This window comes from Dipodomys spectabilis, unplaced genomic scaffold (genome assembly GCF_019054845.1).
Source record: "Dipodomys spectabilis isolate Male_0828 unplaced genomic scaffold, ASM1905484v1 ptg000162l, whole genome shotgun sequence".
Taxonomy (NCBI): domain Eukaryota; kingdom Metazoa; phylum Chordata; class Mammalia; order Rodentia; family Heteromyidae; genus Dipodomys; species Dipodomys spectabilis.
In genome coordinates this window covers 1,919,928-1,943,245 of record NW_024870839.1, presented here as the reverse complement: position 1 = coordinate 1,943,245, position 23,318 = coordinate 1,919,928, and the positions used below count along the sequence as shown (strand labels likewise).

Below are 23,318 nucleotides of genomic sequence, written 5' to 3'. Positions count from 1 at the left end.
TATCAGCATGTAATATTTTTAAAATCTGTTTTTACTTTTATGACATACATAGGGAAAACATTTGACTTATGAATGTGTTAATCATATTTATATGGTTAATAACAATTATGCTCAGACATGAGAATAATTTAAATGGGCCATTTAATAAATACTTTTATACCAGTGGCCCCCCCCCCCCCAAACACCATTCAATTGTTAATTTGTTGTTTTGAGTATTTGAGTTATATGTGTTTCTAGTATGAGTTAATTAATGGGTATTATTTATAAAAAGAATCAATGTACCTAATGTAAAAAGGATTCACTTAGAGATCAATAAATAATATACTGCAGTTTTAGTTTAAGATTGTGGTTGAGCTGATTAGAAAAGCAGATTAAAATATCTTAATTTTGAAAATCAAAATAATCTTAAACTACAAGTATAAAGCTAAAGTTAATGCATGCAAGAGCTTATGAAATATATATGATGAAAAGAACCCAAATCTTAAATATTTGAGGTATTTCTGAGGTATCAATTCAGTTTGAAATGAAAGGAAGATATTTTGAAAGCAAATTTTCAGGGTTGTTAATTAGTTCAAAAGTGCAATTGTTGTTTTGAATATGTACCTGAAAATACCCTTCCCTGGGAGTGCTGGACTGTGGTGTACTTCCCCATACTGTATTTTTCAACTTAATTAAAATAATAAGAAAAGAAAAACTCATGAAAAACAAAAAACAATGTAAACAAATACATAAAACAAACATTTTAACAGTAAGTTTTAGCATGCTTTGAATTTAGATTATAACTTTGAAACTGAACTTCCTTCTGGCTTCTGACACTATTTGTATGGTTAAAATACACAAATAAGTACAAACACTTTCAATTATCATAGTGTAATATATACTATAACCTGGAAGAAATACTCCACAAAGACTTTTCTAGCTAAGACCAAGCAGTTACAAGTCTTCACCATTATCACTGGCAGCCAGTCTCCCAAGGGAGGGTGAGGTTATGCTCCACTAGTGGGCCTATGCAGACAGTCTGATCATTACAATTTCTACTGTAGGGTAGAAGCAGCGTTTCAAAATAGTAGAAACTTATCTATGGGTATTTCTAACAAATGCCATTTCTCTTACTGTGTCCTGGATGTTAAAAGTTACTCTGGGTCCAGGAGATGCTGCATCCACACGGATTTCTGGGAGCTCATCAGCTTCTCCTACTCTAGAACTGTAAGTAAAATATAAAGGAGTCTGATTAATGGTGTTAACATTCTATTTATAAATACCTTCTTTATCAAAAAAGACTAAATTTTTTGGTTATTTCATTTCTTAACAGTACTCTAGGAAAAAGACTCAACATTTGATTCTTTCTAGAGTGCTAGTTTAGTACTAAATCACTATTTTAATTTGACATGAAAACTTTCCATTTCTTCATTTGATACATTGACATAAAGCCATAGCTACTAGTGTGCAGTTTTATTTCCTTACATAGTCTATAAATGTATGCATAAATTTATCCAACATGCAGTGTACTTCATTAAAGCCACTTGATACTGGTCTAGACATGGCAGAGGAATTCCTTACATAAACAAAGTTCAGTCAGGGCCAGGGACTCACGCCTGTAATCTTAGCTACTCAGGTGGCTGAGATCTGAGGATTGCCTTACAAAGCCAGCCCAGGCAGGAAAGTGCATGAGACTTTTATCTCCAATAAACTAAAAAAAAAAAAAAAAAGGCTGGAAGTGGTGCTGTGGCTCAATTGGTAAAGCACTAGGCTTGAGCAAAAGAAGCTCAGAGACAGCACCCAGGCATGAAGTTCAAGCCCCAGGACCAGAAAAGAAACAAAAAAAAAGTTCAAGTGACCAGATTGATTGCTATTTTACCAGTGAGACCCATTTTTACTACCAATTATAAGACAGTAAACAAAATGAGTCAATCTTATGAAAGATGGCAATGTTAGTGTTTCTTTTCATTTTGGTAGAAATACGCTATACCTGGCTCTCTCCATTCGCTTGAGAGGTGGTCTTCCAGAAGCAGAAATGCTTTTTGATCGGTTATAACTTGGTTTATAACCCAAACCCCACTTATCCTTTAGGGAAGCAGCCTAATGAAATGGGAGAGAAAAAAAGGAACTATAGGCAATTGTACATGGCTCTAAAATTTTACTTCAGATAAACTAAAGCACTCTACCATTAAGTTAGTTAGCTTCCCCAACCCCAGGAGACTTTGAACACTATTTATTAATATAAATGAGTCAAAGCAGAATATCATACAGCTATTCTAGGACCTCACATCATTGATATAAGCCACTTGCTGGCCCAAGAGAAATGGAGAAAAAGATTAGGAGCAGAATAGGATAAAGAAACAAGGTGAGAATGAAGGAAATGATTCATAAGAAAAGGGTCTAGAAAAAAAGCTAAGTGTGTAGGAGGAGGGGGAGAAAGAGACAATTGTCTCACATATCATTTATGTTTTTTAAGTTAAAAAAATTAAAATGGTTAAATGAACTTCTTTTTAAATATTTACTCACTCTCATACTGGATCTCCGCAATTTTTTGCGAACATCTCTTCGAATGTCATTCACAGCTACAGATTCCAACTGTTGGTAACGCTGAATTTCCTGGTTGATGGTTCCTTCACTTGCACCTAATTTCCTAGACACAAAAAGTGGAGGGGACAGTTTTGTAAAGAACAAGAAAGTATAACTGAGTTTTTAATCCTTTTTTAACTTTCTCCCCTGTCAGAATACCAGAGTGATGTATGAATTGGCAAAGGCATGTTTAACAGTCATATCTGGCAAGCAATACTTTAAAAAATTACCCAATACCCTCTAACATTAGAAGAAATGCTTCTTAACTTTTGTTGTATCTGACACTGGTCTGACATGAGGCCCTGAGTTCAAACCCCAGTAGTGTCAAGAAAGATAAAAAGTCTGAAAATCTCATGAAAACTACTGGCTGTAGGAAACATGTTTATGTAAACATTCTACCTATAAACTACAGCTTAGTTTTTTGAAAGAATTTATTTTGCTATAAACTACAGCTTAGATTTTTGAAAGAATTTATTTTGCTTCATCAGTTTTTACTCCTGTGACAACAAAAGTTAAATTGTAAATCAACGACATAAAAATATGATTCACTAAATGATAATTTACAGTATTTAGGACAAACCTTTCACAAAACTTGTCCTATGTTTGTGGAAGCCCTTGATGGAAGACAGACAGACAGACAGACAGACAGACAGACACACACACACACACACACACACACACTTGTATAGCTGAGGCATGACCATCAACTTCTGAGAAAACAAATGTTTCAAAGTTTAGCAAGAATTCTTGCACTTTAAAAAGGTACTTAAATTCTCTTTTCTTCTCTACAAAATTCCATTTCAGAATAATGTTAACTACATACACATAATTTATATATGCATGTAAAGATATATATGTAAGTACATTCACTATGTAGATACCTGGGTTTGTCATTTAGAACCAGCCATAAATTGCACAGAAATTAACATTTGTGAAGGGCACCAAAGTAGAATTTCTAGTTCAACTTTAACACTAATGAATTTAGGATTTCAGGTCAATCACTAAACTACTTTGGACACAGGTGATCTCATTGATAAACTAAAGGGTTCTGTATGAGCCCAAATGAATTTCTTCAATAGTTTGCATCCTATATGATTCTGTGATCTATAATTATTAGAGGACACTATATTAAATTTAAAATCATTACACATACTTAAGATCATCTATCACTTTGGCCTGTTCATTCAATTCTCTGATATCCACTAAACGTTTCATTATTTTTCTTCCTCGAAGTTCTCCTGGCTGGGTGGAAGAGGGTCCTTGTCTTCGATAATCTACAGCTTCCTGAAAAATCAAAAGCATATGTCAGTATCAGTCTCAGTTCACTGGGGAAATCTATGCTACAATATTAACACCTTAAATCAAAGAAAGCATGCAAGAATCAAAGCCATCTATGCATTAAGTAAGATGATTAGATTCTTCAGCGATTCAAGTCCCTTCAATTTTGTAGGGAATCTAGTTACTGCAGTTAGTTGCTACCTACATTTCCCCATGAGTGTGCTCTGCATGCTTGCAAATGGGACTGGCTAGACTGAGGGGAGCCCCACTTCTCTGTGTCACACAGATACTCTGCAGGAACAGAATAGCGCTGATTTGGGGGCGTCAGGCCTAGGAGATGATTTACAAGTCGCTGCCCAAAGGTGAGTTTGTGGCCATCTCCACTTACTGAACTTCCATCTGAACTCTAAACAATAAACAGTAATATTAATGTATATCATGGTACAATAAATACTTGAAATAATTTTCAAAAACCAGTATCAGAATGAAAGCAGAGTAATTTTGACTTCTAAATAATTTGATAGATACTAGAGAACATATAGTATAGATGAAAATACATACTTTTAAATACATACTTCATTTTGCATATGCACGTTTTTCAATTTTTTTGTGCCAGTCCTGGGGCTTGAACTCAGGGCCTAGACACTGTCACTGAGCTTTCATACTGAAGGCTAGGGCTCTACCACTTGAGCTATAGCTCTACTTCCAAGTTTTTATTTATTAGTTAGTTAATTGGAAATAGGAGTCTCATGGATTATCCTGCCTGGCTGGCTACAAACCATGGTCCCCAGATCTCAGCTTCCTGGCTAGTAAAGATTACAGGCATAAGCCACTGGCTCCCGGCTATACAATGCTTTTTAAAGAACTCATTTATAAACATCTTCATTGAGACATAATTCCCCTAGCATAAAATACATTTAAAATGTACAATTCTCATTAGTCAAGGTACATTTTACTCATATTCTGACTTTTGAACTGAAACTTTCTTGTACAACTACTTAAAACTAAAATATAAAATATAAAATTCAATGGTTTTTAGTATATTCACAAAGTTGTATAATCATCACGCTCAGAAATATTGAAAATCTGTATTACTAGCAGTCCCTTCCATTTGCCCTCCCCCAGCCTAGGTATTCTACCACTGTACTTCCTGTCTCTGTTAGTTTTCCTGCACAACACTTTCTGCATTACTACACTACATACAGGTCAAGGCACTCAGTTAAATACAGCAATGACACGCAGACAGGGAACCATCACTCCCTTTCTACTCTGCATATGGGATAGCATTCATGAACCATCTCCCGGTCTCAGGCTATCATCTCCTTACTGTGTGGATGGTGGGAGACATCGTATCAACCTCATCCTCATCTGACAGGTCAGCTATGTTCACTGAGTTTAGGTCAGCAATGTCATCTGTGTCCTCCTCTCCTGTCAAAGTGGTCAGGGTGTTGCCCAGGGCGTTAAGTCGTTTTCCAATGTTGGGGTCCATGTGGACGTCAATCCCACACATTTTCCACAACACATTCAGCGTCCAGGTCCCAGCACTACTGCTTTCTGTAAGATTTTAAAATGGCATTTGTTTTAGACAGTCCTAAGTATAGAAATTTAAGTAATCCTATTTTTATGTAATAAAATATATCATGGCCATCTCCAATAACTCATGTTTTCCACAGCAAGCAAACAGGCTATGAGCTTGATTGCCCTCTGTGCACCTGCCCTAACCTCTGTACAGCTCTCTTCTTTGTCCTGAGAAATTGCGGATTATCTCCTCTACAGGAATTGCTATGAGTATAATTCATTAGTCAGAAATGATTAGGAAAATGAGGAATCCACAAAGAAACAAAGACAAGAGCCACATGTCCTGCTAACAATTGGATCTTGGTCCTGTCATTCCTTTTCTTCCCCAAAGCAGCATTGCTAAGTTTAATGGTGATCTGAAAATATCCTAAGATATGATCCTGCTTCTGGTTAAGATTGAGTGGGCTGGGCTGTTGTCACTGACAAAGGCCCTTTGTAACCTGGTTGCATCATTCGCCCCCATTTTCTTCTAGCAGTGCTGCTGGAAATGGCTTAAGTTTCTCAGTTCCTTGCCAATGAGCAAAGAAGGCATTGGTGCTGTCTGTGATCATTTGCTCAGGTTAGCATACAGACTCATGGTTGGGAGGATTAAAAGGAACAGTGAGAAAGGAAAGGAAATTCACTAACCTTAGCCACTTTCCACACCTCTCAACATTTTAAAAGCCCTTAAATAAATGCCTACATTTAGCTCACTTAGCCTAATGTTATAACAGGAGAAATGATAAAAATTGTATTTCCATAGTTATCTCTTCAATGGTCTTCTAGACTCGCTGCCCTCTGATCCTTCGAAGTATCACCATTTGCTTCTTGCTCCAAAACATTCAACGGCACCCTACTCCACGCTGGGTCGGGTCAGATCATCTTCATGTGACCTTTAAGGGTTTTCCCCACTTACTTTTCACCTGCTTCGGGTTTAGCTAAATGGAACAACTACGACTCTGAGCAGACATGATGCATTATCATCAGAATAGATGTTAGTCTCTGCCTAGGTTTTCTGAGGCCACATGTCTTAGTTTTTGCTTAAGGAATATTTTGTCCATCTTTTGGGAGCACTTAAGTTCTTGTTCTTTCACAAAGCTTTCTCTGATCTTAATGTCTTCTCACATTTGAAAGTATTCTTTCTCATATATTTCAGTAGCAATTAGGATCTTCACTCTTTTATTGTACACATCACTCACTCCAATGTAATTTTGCTTCATTTGCCTTAACTCCATCATCAGGTCAAATGCATAAAAGATAACAAATATATGTGATTTTAAGTCTTCCTCAAACCATTTTCCAATGTATCTTGTATACTGTAGGTGTCTAATTAATAATTGAATACACAAAAATATGCTAATACTATTACAAAAAGTTTTGAAAAGGTTACTGACTACCAGAATTGCTTTTTAAGTTCAAACAAAGGCAGAATCCTACCTGATACACATAGTGAGAGTAATAGTGTGCACACCTACCAGCTGCAGCTTGTCCAGTAGTCCTTGAACATACTTCATAGGTGCCATCTGGGACTACACCTGCAAAGAAATGACCCCAAATAGCAATAAAAATACATGCGATTAAACACTGTCCTTAAAATTTTCACTCAAAGGTAATATTATCTAGACACAAATAGGGTACTTGGCTTCTCTAGGTTTCAGTCCCTAGTCTGTAGAGGATGATCCTAAGCCTCCTTAGAGCTCACACCTGCCTGCAGCTTTAGCCTCAGTCAGTCCACATGTGGTTCCTTTTGAAAGGGGCAACATCTGTTTCCCTTGGATCTCTGGAGGATGCTATGACAATATGTGCCATTAGGGATGAATGGTGTTTTGAAAATGCAAACTACTTTTAATGACATTTTTACAACTAGGAATTCCCATCTTGTGTTAGAAACATGATATATCATTTTTCTTCCTTGGCAAGTGTTTTTTAGGCAAAAATGGCTGACTTCCATTACTATCATTATTAAGAATATGGAGCTAGCCACTTGAATATATCTGATTTCAAGGACACACATTTTAACATAGTATAGCTTTAATCTGACAGTTTATGCTTTAAAAAAGAGGTTACATTCAACAATTTTAAATAGTAAAGGATATACCATCCTTGAAACAACTTTTAAACAAAAAAAATCTAAAGATAGAATTAAAGTCTTTCACAGTAATTCATGGAAACTATCAATCTAAACTTGACAGGTATAGTATTCAACAGAATATCCTTTAATAACTCCTCTGAGTTCTAAATTAGTATCCAAATACTACTTAAAGTTAGACATGCCATTCCTTTTCTGGGTACCTTGGTATTTCTGCTCTTGAAAATTTCCCAATATAGACAGTATGACTTAGTTTGTAAGACAGGATCTATTTGTTACTAAGTGATCATTTCTACTTATGTATATTTAAAAAAAGATATTGCCAAAAACTCTAAAATAAAACCTATTTTTGAACTGTATAATACCAGTGTCTCATATATTGATTCTAAGAAAAAAAACAGGATCTAGTCTTAGGTGTGTACTCAATTTAAATTTTAAACACAGTTACAATAAAAGAAAAAAAAGCCTATATAGCTTGCCTCTCAAATTGAAGAATGCACAAATGAAAACCCTTGAAATTTAACCATTATTATTTCTTTTTTTCCAAAATACTAAATGAATGTTACATGCAAATATCCTTACTACTAATAAAACAATTTTGTCCATTTTACATGTCAATAAAACTACTATTTATCTTATCTTCCTCTGGCTTCCTCCCAAGATTCAAGCAATGATAGGTTATAAAATCAAGCCATCTGGTACTCAAAAATCCAAAAGAAAATATTCCAATTATCATGAAATATTCTGCAGCATGTTAGTGTTCTACATTGTTAAAAGAAAGCTTGGTCATTCTGAGTATGATTTGATGCTGAGTCTGAGGTGTATATTTTTATTTTCATCTCTTTTGTTTACAATAAACTAAGAAAACTACATAATTCCTTTCACACATATTATATTTTCATTGATGCAAGGATGGCAAAGATATTACCTCAATAAAAATTGGTAGGCTTAATTTTAGCCTTAAAAAATAAAACCAAAAGCCAGGCACTGGAGCTACTCAGGAGGCTGAAATCTGAGGATCATGATTCAAAGCCAGCTGGGCAGAAAAGTCCATGAAACTCTCATCTCCAATTAATAACCAAAAAAGCCCACAGTGCAGCTGTGGTAGAACACTAGCCCTGAGGAGGGGGAAAATATTCATGGACAATACCCAGGCCCTGAGTTCAAGGACCAGCACTGGCACAAAAAAGAAAAAAAGAAGATTAAAGCCAAAAGATGGAAATGACAGTGATTTTTTTTTTTTTTATTGTGGGGCTTGAACTCTGGGCCTGGGTGCTGTCGCTGAGTTCTTCAGCTCAAGGTGAGCGTTCTACCACTTGAGCCACAGCGCCACTTCGTTTTCTAGTGGTTAATGGGAGATGAGTTACAGACTTTCTTGCCCAAGCTGGCTTTGAACCAGGATCCTCAGATCTCAGCCTCTTGAGTAGCTAGGATTATAGGCATGAGCCACCAGGTCACGGCAGTTATTTTTTTAAGAAAGGGGAAAATAGTATAAATAATGCATAGCACCTATTAAAAAGAATTATTTGAGCTGGACACTGGAAACCAGAAGTGGCACTGTGGCTCAAATGGAAGAGCACTTGCCTTGAGCTGTAGAGTTCAGAGACAGCACCCAAGCCCAGAGTTCAAGCCCCACGACCAACAACAACAACAAAAAAAAAGAAAAAAGAAAAAAAAATTGACTTACAAGATTGGCTGAGGAATTTCAGTTCATAGTCTTTTAATTTTCAAGTATAATTTCTCTTCAACATTAGGATGTTTAATTGTGATATTTAAAAGTTTTATAAATAAACCACAAACTCTGCTATAGTTAAACCCAATCTTGAGTACTATGAATTTGGAGGAATCTGTACCTTATACTATAAATTTGGACCTATAGACATATTCCTGTCACTATTAAGGCTGGAGTTTTAGGGTTTGGTTTTTTTTTTAATGTTTTCATTTTGGGCAATACTAGAGTTTGAACTCAGGGCTCACACATGCTTCCAACTTTTTGCTTTAACTGTTTTTCAGATAAGGTCTAATGTTACTGTCCAGAGTCAGCCTCAGACTGTAATCTTTCTACCTAACCCTCTTATGTACATGAGATTATAGCTGTACTCCATCATGCCTGGCTTCTTTGTTGAAATGGGGTCTCATTAACTTTTTGAGCAGGCTGGTCTCAAACCATGATCCTCCCAATCTCTGCCTCTTAAGTAGTTTGCATCACCACAGCCCTTGTTCTGTTTTTTAAGTTGGGATGACTTTTTATTTAGTACTTTCTTTCCATATCCCTAAGGAGGAAAATGGTTTATCTTGCCATTCACAGATCACTTACACAAAAATCAGGAAGGAAAGCAAAGTTTCAGATGTTAGAGAGCACTAAAAAGGTTGGTTTACTTATCCAAACTACCGAAAGCTGTAGTTTTGCACAAATAGGGTTCATTACCATTAACTACAAATAGTCTTTATTTCAAAAAGTCTAAGGATATTCCTCTGAGCACCCTTCCATGGTAAAGATAGAGATTTTTAAAGCTCATATAATTCTAAACCTCACATAGAAAATAAAAGACACTCACAAGCATTCATTACCAGATCCCCACGAATCTCCGGTTTCCAGTCATCCCATGATGTCTCAAAACCATCAGCAAAACGAATGCAGAAGTTTTTGAAGTGCCCTTTACTGACTAGAGACTCAGAGGAACAGGCAGTGATGAGAGTGCTCTCAATAGTCAGGACCAGCGCAGAGCCGGTGTCCAGGTCTCCAGTGTGATTGGACTGTATGATACACAAACAACAAGGGACTCAGAAAGGGACACTAGAAAGGTTTAAGCCTAGAAATTCTCATTGCAAAGCAGCTGAGAAAGAGTTTTTAAAAGTGAAATGCTTTTGTCATGTTCATTTTTTTCTTACTTAGTCTGCTAAGGGCTACTACCTATTTTTCTGTAACTAGCTTATATTTTACACTCTACGTGGTTTTACATTCTCCTGTGTGGGCGTGGCCTTACTAAGTCCCATAAAAAGCCTATATAGTTCATTTCCTGAGACACAAATACACCAATGCAGGACCTCCTTGCCCCTATCCTCAACCCAAAGGAGGTTTATAATACTGTCTTGACAAATAGAATCCTAAAATATAAAGTAATTCAATGATTGGCCACAGTTTAAGGAAAATTTTAACAGAAAAGATAAATCTCTATATGTGATTGTTGCATGTCATTTCCTGGGCAGATAGGTAGTGGTAGCATGTTCTTGCGTATGTATGTATGTATTCCTGAAAACATTCTTCTTTATCTGGGTGTATAAAAAAACTTGTATGTTCAATTCTATTAGCTAATATTAACAGTTATAAGAATTTTATAATTCCAGGGCTGGGAAGGTGGCTCAGTGGTAGAGCGCTTGCCTTGCATGCATGAAGCCCTGGGTTCGATTCCTCAGCACCACATAAGCAAAAAGAAAAAAGCCGGAAGTGGCGCTGTGGCTCAAGTGGTAGGGCTCTAGCCTTGCGCTGAAGAGCTGAGGGACAGCGCCCAGGCCCAGAGTTCAGGCCCACGACCGGACCCCCCCCCCCCCCCCCGCAAAAAAAAAAAGAATTTTATAATTCCTTGTTATATTACAGATAAGGTTATTAACTAGCACTCTTCAAGGGTTACCTTTTTTTTTTTTTCTTGCCAGCCCTGGGGCTTGAACTCAAAGCCAGGGCACTGTCTCCGAACTTCTTTTGCTCAAGGCTAGCACTCTACTACTTAAGCTACAGTGGCACTTCCAGCTTTTTCTATTTATGTGGTACTGAGAAGTTGAACCCGTGGTTTCATGTGTGGTAGGCAAGGAGTCTACCACTAAGCCACATTCCCAGCCCTTAACTAACACTCTTAATGTATTTTTTTTGTCAGTCGTGGGGCCTGAACTCTGACCCTCAGCTCTTCAGCTCAAGGCTAGCGTTTTACCACTTGAGCCACATAGCCACTTCTGGCTTTTTCTGCTTAATATGGTGCTGAGGAATCGAACCCAGGGCCTCATTCATGCCAGGCAATCCCTCTACCACTGAGCCACCTTCCTAGCCCTCTTAATGTTCTTTTGTTTTATAGTTCAAAGATTTCTTTAACAAAAAAAAGATGACTATGAAAACTAAGCTTTAATAAAGGTAAAAAATAGGAGTTATCGAATATATCAATTTTTTTGATGCTGGTATCCATCTTCACATTGTTGCTCAGCCTTTATGCTCAGTGATGATGATCTACTACTTGAGTCATGCCTCTAGTTTCAGCTTTTTGGTGGTAAACTGGAGACAAGAATCTCTTGTGTTTGTCTGCCTGAGGCAGGGAGAACCTGCCTGTCAGGTTCTGGCCTGAACAGGATTCTCAGATCTCAGCCTTCTGAGTAGCTAGGATGGCCACTGTCAGCCTGCTGGTGTGAACCTCACCATTATTCTGAAGCATACCTACCTGAGTGCCTCAAGAACTCTCATGCAGTGGAAAGTCCAAATGAATGATAGCTGAATAAGTTCAATCCTCCGTACCAAACTCAAATTATAAATTGTTTAAAATGTATTATTTTACCCATTGAAATGGCTTTTACTCATAGAAATGGTTTGAGGAGATTTTTGTTTTAATCCTGAATTAAATGATTTAATTAAAGGAATTAAAGGACTTGATTTTTTGTACCTGTGCAGTATTTGTGATAGGTAGACAAATTCCCAGGTCATTCACAGTCAGCTGGAGGAAGAGTGTCCCAAAAGCCTGTGCTGATGTTTGCTGGAGACCAGGTAGCATATCTACCACCTCCTTCGTAGCCATATGAATATCCTTATGTAAAGCCATCCGTTGTTCATTCCAGTTGTCATATGCAGCCTTATAATTCAGCCAGAACAGCACCGCTTTTGAGAATTAAGGGAGGGCAGAAATTAACATTAATACTGTAACAGATTTATTAGGCTAATTAATCTAACAGCTGCAATACCCTGTTGGTTGGTAAAAATTATTCCTCCCCCCACTCCCAAATGGTAGCATTAAGAAAATTAATGCGAAAATGGGCTCAGGTCCTCTGACTTGTATAATGCTCATTCCATGGCAGGCATGGAGACGGTATAATGAAAAAAGGCATGGTCCTTGTCTGTAGAGTTTACTGTTACTACTTTATAAAGTTATCTTAAAATAGGTACATGATGCAAAGAATATGCTGGTTAAAAGAAAAAACTCTATGGAAATTCTTCATTTCATCGAAGTATATGTACAGAAGAATACTAAAATGAAGGTAAAGACAGGAGAGTCAGAAGCAGGAGGGAAGAGTAGCAACTGTGACATATACCAAGAGTACAAAGTACTTTGATGAGCTTGTGGAAGCTGAGGAAAGGCTGGGAAAATGAGAGAGGAAAACCATACATACAGGATGAAGCAAAAGAAAATCAGTAACAATGTTGGACTGTTACCCATTAAAATCTTAAATGCTTTTAGAAGTGGTTCTTTTTAACCTCTAAAATACAAGTTGAACATATTTACACAGCCCATATTCCCTAGTGAATGTTCAGCCTTCTTTTCTATTACTTTCTTTCCTGGAAGCTGCTATTTTTTCTTAGATCTCTGTGCTCATACACTATCCTCTCTTATTTGGAAAATGTTTGCTTAGTTTTCACCATATTCAGGACTCTCCTAGGCCCTGGATACAAAGGGAAATAACAGAAATTCTAGTGTCTTGTAACCCTGGTAAACACTAAACTCAGAGCTAAATCTGAAGAGTTTGTTCTCTTAGAAGCATAAGAAGTTACAGGCTCCCTCAGATTCTAGAACTCCATCATGTAGTTGACCACTTTTGCACTGGACTATGTTCTTAAGGGCAGGCATCATGCAGTCCATTTTGTATTTTACTTCTGGTTGGTACCAGTAAACCTTCATAAGATGAATAAACCTGTGTCAAAACACCAAGGAGTATATTATCCAAAACAAAAGATTTAGTATTTACATTAAAATATAAAGTCAGACATATCTGTTTTTCCAGGTACAGAGCAAAAGAATGTTAACATGTAAAATGCCTTTAATACTAGTGAGAATACAGCTTTCCCATGTAGAAGACATTTAGTAGTCAAGTATTTATTCTGGAAAGCCACAGCTGATTTTGTGAGCATTACCAAGGCATTTCTCAGTCCTACAAGATAATGACTGCCCGAATCTTACCTCTGTCAAAGGCCACAGGCTGTGCATAAACGATTGGTCTATTCAAAGTAATAAGCACAGCTTCCCTATCTGAAGAACCACTGATTTCTTCTCGAAGGGCATTCCTTAAGCCAATTCTAGTTTTAAAATAGGCAACTTGATGAAAATCAGAACCAGCTTCCTCATACACCTAAAACAAAATGGAAAGTGTAGTAATAACCAAAATAATAGAAAAAATATCTTAATAAAATTAAGCATCATTAATGACACTGTTCACCAAAAGAATTATGGTACATTTTCCTCCATTCCATATTCTGTGCCATAATTGTTAAGATTAGGAGAAAACATAAGCATCCATATCAGAGGTGACTGTGGACCTAGGGATGAGGTTCAGCAGTAGAGTGCTATCCAAGCTAGTGAGCCCTGGGTTTTTGTTCCTACCAGTGGTAATAGGATGATACATTACATATTTCAAAATAATCAGACCTCTTCTAGTAAAACATGCTTTCAGTTGAAAAAAAAAAACCACCAAGACTGCTGTTCCAGAGATGACAAAAAATTCCTATGAATTTTTTTCTCAACATAATCTCTAATGTAGCCACTCTGTTTTAAAACCGTGATTGGCATTTTTAATTCTTTAAAGAGGGAAAGAAGGATTGTCTACACAGTAATTTTTAGCAAATGAACTACACCAAGAATCCCATGAGTAACAAAAGTTAATTATATGAGCCTAATTAACTTCTATTTTTAAAAACTTTGTATATATATTATATATAATAAAACTTTATGTACATCCTTTAACATAAAAGTATATATGTGTACATATATAACTTGTAAATATATCTGCAAATATACTATAACATTAGTAACATTTTAGGTAATGAATGTATAAGACATTGAAATAAAAACTTTTAACACTAAAAATCACTAACAAGTATTTATGAAGATACTAGAGGAGTTTCATGTGATCTGAGCACTAGACTGTAATATTTGTCACAGGAATGAAATAGTAAAACAGGAAAGGCCTTACCATCAATTTTCATTAGAATTTACAATCTAGTTGTAGGAACTTGTACTGCACAGTAATTCATAACTGGAAGTAGTTCAAAATGATAAGCAAAACTGAAAAGCAAGAGGTCTAGTATGAGGAGATTCTATACACACCTGATGTTTGACAATTTGTCCTAAGGCCAAGTTTAAATCTACTTGGCATTTACCAAACAGTTTCAAATAGCTGCTACTTCCCGGTGAGGCTTTAGTTTGCAGTCGGTTAGAAAGTTCCAGTTCGATCAATCCAGTTTCAAATCTCACAGCTCTCATGGAAGGGGTTGTGGCTGTGACTTGAATACCCTACAGATTATATCACAAAGAGAAGAAAAGAAACAAAATTACTAATGTACATGCATTTGCTCAAGTGCAATTATTCAATATAAGATGAAGAAAATAACCATGTGTGAAATCTGTCTAAGAGAAACCAAAGAGCTGATAAAAGTGCAGGCAGCATTAGAAAATAAGGTAAGTTTTGTTAATCAGTATTACCTTAAACTGTAAGTTCAGGGAGTAGAGGAGAATCTTGGGCTTATCACCATCCGTGGTTCCATCGTGCTCATTCCAGAGTGGAATGGGCTGCTCTCCCCCTGAAGAGGTTACACAACAAAAGGTTGGCCATATTCACAAGGAGAAATATTACAATTTTGTTTTGTCTATTTAAAAAGAGTGTTTGCCTTCATACATGAGGCCCTGAGTTCAATTCCTCAGCACCACATTAAGCAGAAAAAGCCAGAAGTGGTGCTGTGGCTCAAGTGGTATAGCACCAGCCTTGAGCTGAAGAGCTGAGGCACAGGGCCCAGGCCCAGAGTTCAGGCCCCACAACTGACAAAAAAATAAAAAATTAAAAAAAAAAATCTCTATTAAAAGGTCTTTTTTCTTTTTTGCTCTTGAGTCCAGGTTTCCCTATATAGCTCATGCTGGCCCTAACTTGAAACTGCCCCGCCTCAGCTGTCCACATTGTAGGATGAAGGCTTAAAAGCATGTGGCTACCACACCTGGCAGAACAGGTATTCTTCAGTTGCAATCTTCAATCAAGTTACATTTCCCTGAGGCAGGCATACATAAGGCAAGGATAAGTCTGCTCCATAGATGAATATTTACTAAGAATATTTTATAAAGCTTAATTTAAACAGACACACAACTGAAACGAATAGGTGATTATAAAACTTAAGACACTTTGAGGCAAAAAAAGTAAAACTGTTCATCCCTGCAACAATGTGAACATTTTTGGATATATTTAGAAGTGCTGCAAGCAAAAAAGATTAAAAAAAGATAAAGGTGGAGAAATGTAAAATAAGGCTAATGTATGTTAATAGTAAGTCTGATAAGTTTAAAAACAGTGGTGGGTAGGGCATCCTGGTGGGAAAGTTCCTAAATGATTTTGGGGCTGGGGGTTTAGCTCAGTGGAAGAGCACCTGCCTGGCGAGTGCAAGGCCCTGAGTTCAGTCCTCAGCTCTGGGGGAAAAAATGATTTTGCCCATGCAGGTGCTATACAAAAAGTAATGAACTAATTAAAATACAACTTGTACTTCTACCTACTCCCTAGATTTGAAAACCTTTCTTCATACTTTCAAACACACCATATTAAAATTATTAATCTTTTTGTATGTATATTGAGCTTGCCATCATCTCAGAGATTGTATAGGTAAGATGAGAGCTGTTGAGTTATTTTTCATTTTTTCTGATTACAGACCACAAAAGAACTAGAGTTACAACAAACTAGCTTTTCATCTCTTCTACTTACAATAAGGAAGTTCTTCTGCCCACTCTGGTCACATCATTTCTTTTTTTTCCCCCATATTTTGGAGTTCATTTCGATTAGCATCATTTTATATGGTTATGTGTATATGGCTATTGAGCTGTTGTGATCTTCTGTTGGGACTATCCTAGATATACACTAATTCCATTCCCAAATTTCATTCAAATACAACCCCTCTGTTTGCAACATCACTTAGAAATCTTATACTCATTCTAGTAGTGTTCGCCTTAGTCAATGCTATTTCTAAAACTTAAGCTTATGCTCTGTTTGTCATTATTTGAAAACTTTTATCACTGATTGATGAGCATATCTATGCACTACTGCTACTTTTGTGTCAATCAAGTTTTATTTCAAATTGTAGAACATTATGGAGCAAATGAGAATAAAAACTTAGACTAAAAGGTAGCAGATCATTTTACATCATCTTACCAGAAACTTTTTGTATCACTTCATTAACTTCCTTCATGAACACTTTCTGTACAAACACCAAGTGGTTTAAAAGATCTGTGGTAAGATTATGTTCAAAGGACCCAACCTGCCAAACAAAATCAAAGTATTATATTAACACTATGGAATGCATTATCAGCTTTATTTTTTTTCTTTAAAAAGTATCCAAACCTCTGAGGAAATAATTGTCTACAAACTATTTGAGAATAATATAGTAAAGAAGAGTTTAAAATTCCAGACTCTCTAATACTTTAATAGTCTGATAAGAGCCATTCACCTTTTTTAAAGGTACATAATAAACTGGGATAAACATACTTAATAAGGTGGGATCTTTTGAAAACAAGTAAAATATTATATAACCCGCTAATTTCACAATTAAAATGTTGCATAAAGTGAAATTTATTTTTGATAGTTTCTTTTGTGCTCTTAGAGCACAGACAAGCATCACTACAAATGAAAGCACATTTATTTAACTATTTCACTATTTACTGATCATTTTACAATTAACTCTATGTACCATGTTAGATGCTAAGGATACAGCTGTGAAGAAAAAAATCCTGGATCTCAAGACTATAGTTGAGTAAATTAGCAAACAAGAAAAAGTTGCATATAATATGTACTGTATTATTTGTTCAAGGCATTAATTTTTAGCAAAAATTAGTAAATAGATAAAATAGTTCATAATTAAAGTTGATGATAGGAGAAGTACAGCTGTATGATTAAGGCAAATAGTTCATACTTGACATCAATTTTGGAGGGTTCCTATTTGGATCAAAAATTAAAAGAACAAAGGCTTGGGAGCCATAGCAAACTCATGGTCAGCCTGGCCTACATAGTGAGAACCTATCTCTATTAATTATCTGATGGGTGCTGGTAGCTCACACATATAATCTTGGCTACTCAGGAGGCAGAGATCTGAGAATCACAATTCTAAGCCAGGCTGGGCAGGAAAGTCTACGATAATCTTATCTCCAGTTAACCACCAAAAAGCCAGAATGCTTTTATGTTGTACAATGTATGGTAAATAGGGCAGAGATGTCTATTTGGGGCCATTGTAAGATGTAAGATGAATGTAATTTTAGATCTCTTTGAAGTGTCTGAAATTAATGTTTTACTAAATTTGAGGTTGTGTTCTTCCTGAATTACAAACTTTCTTCCTTTATTAACATCCAATATCCTTGAGGAAATATGCAACATACTGCATTAGATTTATTTAACTATTTATTGCTCAACTGAGTATGGGATACTTATTTTCAAAGCACAAAGCACAAGTAAAAAAATACTTTAAAACTTTTAAGAAAATCACTGACTTGTTAGAATTTTGTAGGCTTTGTTTGGTAGTGATTTTCCACATAAACAAATTCCAACTCTTAGGTCTAAGCTAAGTAGGATCTGAAGAAATTAAAGTCAGACTATATGTCTTCTGCAACAGTAATATTTTTATAAAATAACTCACATATCTTATAGATGCTTCAGATTTCAATAAAAATTCTAAAACCAGTAGAAAATTGTTTTTATTTTATTTTTTGCCAGGTTGTAACTGTTTCTACCACACTGATGAGGTGAGTGAGCATACATTGTGCTGCCTGGAAGAGGAAAACTACTGAAGAGAGGTCCTGTCTCCTTCATTTAAAGGTTGGGAGACTTTAAAAAGGAAAGTTGTTTTCTCTCAGCTTCAATTTTCTACTACATAAATTGGAAGAGGAACACAAGGAAATGTTCCCTATAACTGTAATATTTCTATCAAAAAACTCAAAATAACTTCCTTTGAGACGTTCAAATTGAACTAAACATGTGTCCATATGCTTTTTACATTTGACAGTTGTAGTTAGGAAGTTAAAAAAAAAAACAAACAGATGGAATCAGGTTTGTCAACTTCCAACTTACCTTAGTATAGAAATTAGTCTATAAATCTATTTTATTTTTCTATATGATCTTCAATACTTTTGTATGTCTATAAGAGCCATACTACATCATAAGGGCTAAATTCTCCACTTAAGAAATGAAATCAAGTCTATTTGCCTCACGAGCTGATTTAAGAACTACAGAAATCAATGTGTATAAGGCTTTTGAATGTCAGCTACTATTTGCTTAAATATCTTTTTATATGTGTGTGTGCCAGTCATAGGACTTCAACTGAGGGCGTAGGTACTGTCCCTGAGATTTCTGACTCAAGGTTAGTGCTCTACCACTTGAGCCACAGCTCTTCCAGCTTTTTTGGTATTTAATTGGAGATAAGAGTCTCATGGAATTTCCTGCCCATGCTGGCTTTGAACCCTATTCTTCAGATCTCAGCCTCCTGAGGACAGGCATGAGCCATAAATACCTAGCTCATAATTTTTAAGGTAAGTATTTAGTCCACTGTAAAAAATATAAATTTAAAGATGACTATTGGTATTTTTTAACAAGTATATTTCAATTAAACCTCAAAGAAAAGAGAGAAAGAGACAGACATTGAAAGGCAGGGAAAGAGGCACTTTTGTTGTTGATTCAGTAGCTTTTATAGGAACAAGTGATTTAAAAGTCTGAATCACTTGTATGTTGGTGCATCTAAAATATGAAACTCTTTAATTACAAAGTGTAAGAAAATATCAAAGTAAACTTACTTCTGCCACACAACGTAGATAATTTCCCTGTAAATAGTACCCCTGCTTAGAAGGCAGTTCATCTATACTCCACACTTGGTCTGAGTAACTATCATGTTCTTCCATTATGTATTTCCCTGACATAGTAACAGGAGGAAGGTTAAGACTGGCAGAAGGAGGAATGGTTGACATATCTGTGGCAGAAACTTTTGAAGTAAAACGCAGCCTGTGATTTGGCAATTCAAATGTAAACCTTGTCTGTGCACCTGTAAGAGAAAAGCAAAGTTATTGTTTGTTCAGGTACTTATCCATGCATTAATTTCTCACTTTTATATCTTTTAAACAAATGAAAGAATACTTCAAATTTCCTCATGTTTTAAAATCTAATATATGGTTACTAGAAATAGTCAGCAAGTATTACTAAGCTCCTATTTATTAGGAATGGTAGGTTCCCAGCACTGTATTAAATATTAGACAATCACCTACAAATATACAATATAGAAGGCAAAACAAAAAGAAGAGTTGTAATGAAAAATCAGTTCACATTTTTCTTTAAAAAATCTCTAATACATACAAGGAAAATTCAATGTAATCAGAAAATTATATAAACCCATGCATCTTTGACCTTAATTTTTTAAAATATTTTTTATTGTAAAGATACTGTACTGAGGGGTTACAGTTACATGAGTAAAGTAATGAATAAATTTCCTATTGAGCATTGTTACCCCTCCTTGACCTTAACGATTTTGGTGGGGGGGGGTCCGGTCGTGGGGACTGAACTCTGGGCCTGGGCGTTATCCCTCAGCTCTTCAGCTCAAGGCTAGCATTTTACCATTTGAGCCACAGTGCCACTTCCGGCTTTTTTCTTTTTTCTGCTTATGTGGTGCTTAGGAATTGAACCCAGGGCCTCATGCATGCAAGGCAAGCGCTCTACCACTGAGCCACCTTTCCAGCCCCAACCGTAACAATTTTTAATGGGACAATTACCCACTGGTACACCAAGTAAAGATATGTTATCCAAATAAGGATTTTAGGAATTTTAGTTTACTCTTTACAGTAAACTAAATAGCACATACAAACGTGTGTACACACATACACAGAGGCACCATTGTTCAGCCTATAGTTCTCCAACTGTCTATGCAGGCAGGAAGGTGTAATAGAAACCTTACTATAATCAAAAGCTATTATTTCCCATCACATATGTAATGTACAACCACATGTACAGAAAAATGTACTAATTTTCTTGAGTTGTCTCCACTCAAAGACATTAAGTACCATATTTTATCCATATACATAATTTATTTCTTAAGCAGAAATAACTCATTTTTCAAAATATTCATCAAGAATTACTTGCTGTAGGTCATATTCACTGCCTTACAATAATATTTATCCTTAAAATGCATTAGTCATAAATACAAAAATACTTATCAACTGTGGTATCTACAAAATAGTTACCATCACCACCCTAATCTCTGTTCACTCTCTAGTCCCAACAGGGACCTGCCCTCACCTAAAAGGGCAAGAGGTCAGAACTGTATCCCACCACCTCTCCTGCCAGCACTGCTAAATAAGGACATCCACGCAGAATCAATCCTTGGCCTCAGTTATAATCCATCCACTATCACTAATGTAGGCATTCTTCTACTCTTTTGTTCTCCTTCATTTCAATGATTATACTTCTTACCCTGTTGGGATCATTTGACAGTACGCTTTTTCTGCTCTTACATATTTCCATCTTTCTATTTCTAAACTGTTTATCTACTTTTTGACTTGCTGCTTCTGTTAACCATTGTATTTCACAATGATTAGAATAAATGACCAAATGAGTCCAACACATTGTTACATTAGGCTCCAAGACTTGAAAGCCCAGTAGTACTTCTTACTGCCAAACCTGGGAACTGTGATACACAGGTGTAAATGTTCAGAAACAAATAACAACCACTACAAAACTTCTATTAAGAAAAATCCTGAATTCTAGGACTAGGAATCCATATATAATGATAACTATGTAAATACATGTATTTACATGTGTAAAAGTTAACTTATCATGATAAAATACTGTTTTAAAAGTTAATATAAGTCAAGTCTTGGTGACTCACATCTAATCCTAGCTACTCAGAAGGCTGAGATCAGAGGATCAAGGTTCAAAGCCAGCCTAAACAGGAAAGTCCATGAGACTTACCTCTAGGTTAACCATCAAAAATGCCAGAAGGAAAGTTTTGGCTCAAGTAGTAGAGCACTACCCTTGATCACAAAAACTCAGGGACAGAGTACCAGGGCCCTGAGTTCAAACCCCAGGACCAGCACAAAAAGAAGCAACAATATAAAAGCTGGACACAGTGGTTCCAAGAAACTAGAACAATAAGAACACGCAAGTAGTGCTGGTAGAAGAGTAACTAGTACACGCTCTGTGGAGAATAGCTGTGTTCCTTAGTTAAACTGAAGGCACACTTGCCCTACAGTGATTGTCCTGCTTAAGTATCCTTACACTCTCAAAATAGATCCTACAAATAAGTAAGTTCTGGCATAATCACATTAATTCTTTAGTTCCAATGAAATATGTGAATAAACCAGATAGAGAAATAAAAATGAATGAATCTTAAACCAAATGTACAGAAAAAAGTGTAGTGAAAAAGCAAACCTTAAATCATTTATGAGCATACACACATGAGGTAAAAATATGAAGAGAGCAAATGAATGAAGACAAAATCCCAACAGTGACTCTTCCACAAGCAGTCATGTAAACTACCTTTGAAGGATGTTACAAAGTACCAACAATGGTCTAATTGTTAGTTTGGGTTAGATAGCAGGTTGATATTTCCTTAAAATGTATGTTTATAATTTGCACACCTTAGTATATTTGAAAAACATTCACATTTTTAAGAAGTAAATAATTTTTGAATAAAATATATAAAGATCACAAAACCATAGACAAGTAGCTCTTTTGAAGAAATACAATTGTATCTGACTTAAATAAATGCATCCAAAGTCAAAATAAGCCAAGCAACTCAAACTACAAAAACCTAACAACTTTAGAAGCTGCTTAATTTATTTGATTTAAGTTTAAATTAGGTATATGTCCTAAACAGTTGAGAACTTTGTAGAGTTCAAAGTATAATCTATCATAACCATTCAAAAAGGCACATTCATACTTTTGGCTGGATTGACAATTATCATATCATAAATGAAATTGTTTTCTTCAAAATTATTCAGATTTATATTTACCTTCTCATCAAATGTATCTTTGTCCTCAGACATACCATTAAGTTGAAAGGGTAGAACTGGAAACTCCAACATTACCTGTCATTCCATGGCTTCGCATCCTTCCCATCTTGTACTCTGCTTTCAGGGATGGCAGAAGTGCTGCCCCAATGGCGATTCCGTCTAGCATGGCGCTGAACTTAAGAACAATAGGCTTCTTCTCTAAGCCTTCAGGTAACTGAGGAAATTCATTGGTTTCAATAGGAGTTTGATTAACACTTGTTGGGGTTTTCTCAGAAGGTAGTGGGGTTGCAATATCTTCTTTCATAGGCTGTGGACTGTAAGCCAAAGATAGTTAAAAATAATAGGTACCACTCCACTGAAAAAAATTAGTAGATTTCTCATTGCAAAATAGCTATCTGGATGACAATGATTCAGAAAAGTAAACAAGAATAACAAAATAGATATCTAGTATAGACTTTTGGAATGGTACACTTTTGCGGTGATTTATTTCATTAATGCAAAGCTGGCATTTCAACTCAAGATCTGTCTGATTACAAATTCTATGGCATTACCATTATATACTATACTGTTGGTGGCAATACTATTATGAATACCATTTCATAATACACAACACCAGCAGCAGCCATATCAATGAT

At 35.9% G+C, this 23,318-nt stretch overlaps 1 protein-coding gene across 7 annotated transcripts in view; it reads right to left on the bottom strand.

Moving 5' to 3' along the window:
- Kiaa1109 (KIAA1109 ortholog) overlaps nt 1–23,318 on the bottom strand; it is a 175,251-nt gene that overhangs the window by 32,483 nt on the left and 119,450 nt on the right. For 3 of the 7 annotated variants that reach the window (XM_042692995.1, XM_042692996.1, XM_042692997.1), the window contains exons 51-66: nt 22,759–22,997; nt 19,480–19,724; nt 16,856–16,961; nt 15,157–15,254; nt 14,782–14,967; nt 13,639–13,807; nt 12,133–12,344; nt 10,048–10,246; nt 6,876–6,935; nt 5,171–5,397; nt 4,049–4,249; nt 3,719–3,849; nt 2,506–2,629; nt 1,970–2,079; nt 1,114–1,204; nt 604–666 (exon numbers count right to left, since the gene is read on the bottom strand). In XM_042692995.1, coding sequence (XP_042548929.1) covers nt 604–666; nt 1,114–1,204; nt 1,970–2,079; nt 2,506–2,629; nt 3,719–3,849; nt 4,049–4,249; nt 5,171–5,397; nt 6,876–6,935; nt 10,048–10,246; nt 12,133–12,344; nt 13,639–13,807; nt 14,782–14,967; nt 15,157–15,254; nt 16,856–16,961; nt 19,480–19,724; nt 22,759–22,997 — 2,461 coding nt within the window. The remainder of the gene's footprint in view (nt 1–603; nt 667–1,113; nt 1,205–1,969; nt 2,080–2,505; nt 2,630–3,718; nt 3,850–4,048; nt 4,250–5,170; nt 5,398–6,875; nt 6,936–10,047; nt 10,247–12,132; nt 12,345–13,638; nt 13,808–14,781; nt 14,968–15,156; nt 15,255–16,855; nt 16,962–19,479; nt 19,725–22,758; nt 22,998–23,318) is intronic. The other 4 variants (XM_042693000.1, XM_042693001.1, XM_042692998.1 and 1 more) reach the window with 3 other exon arrangements.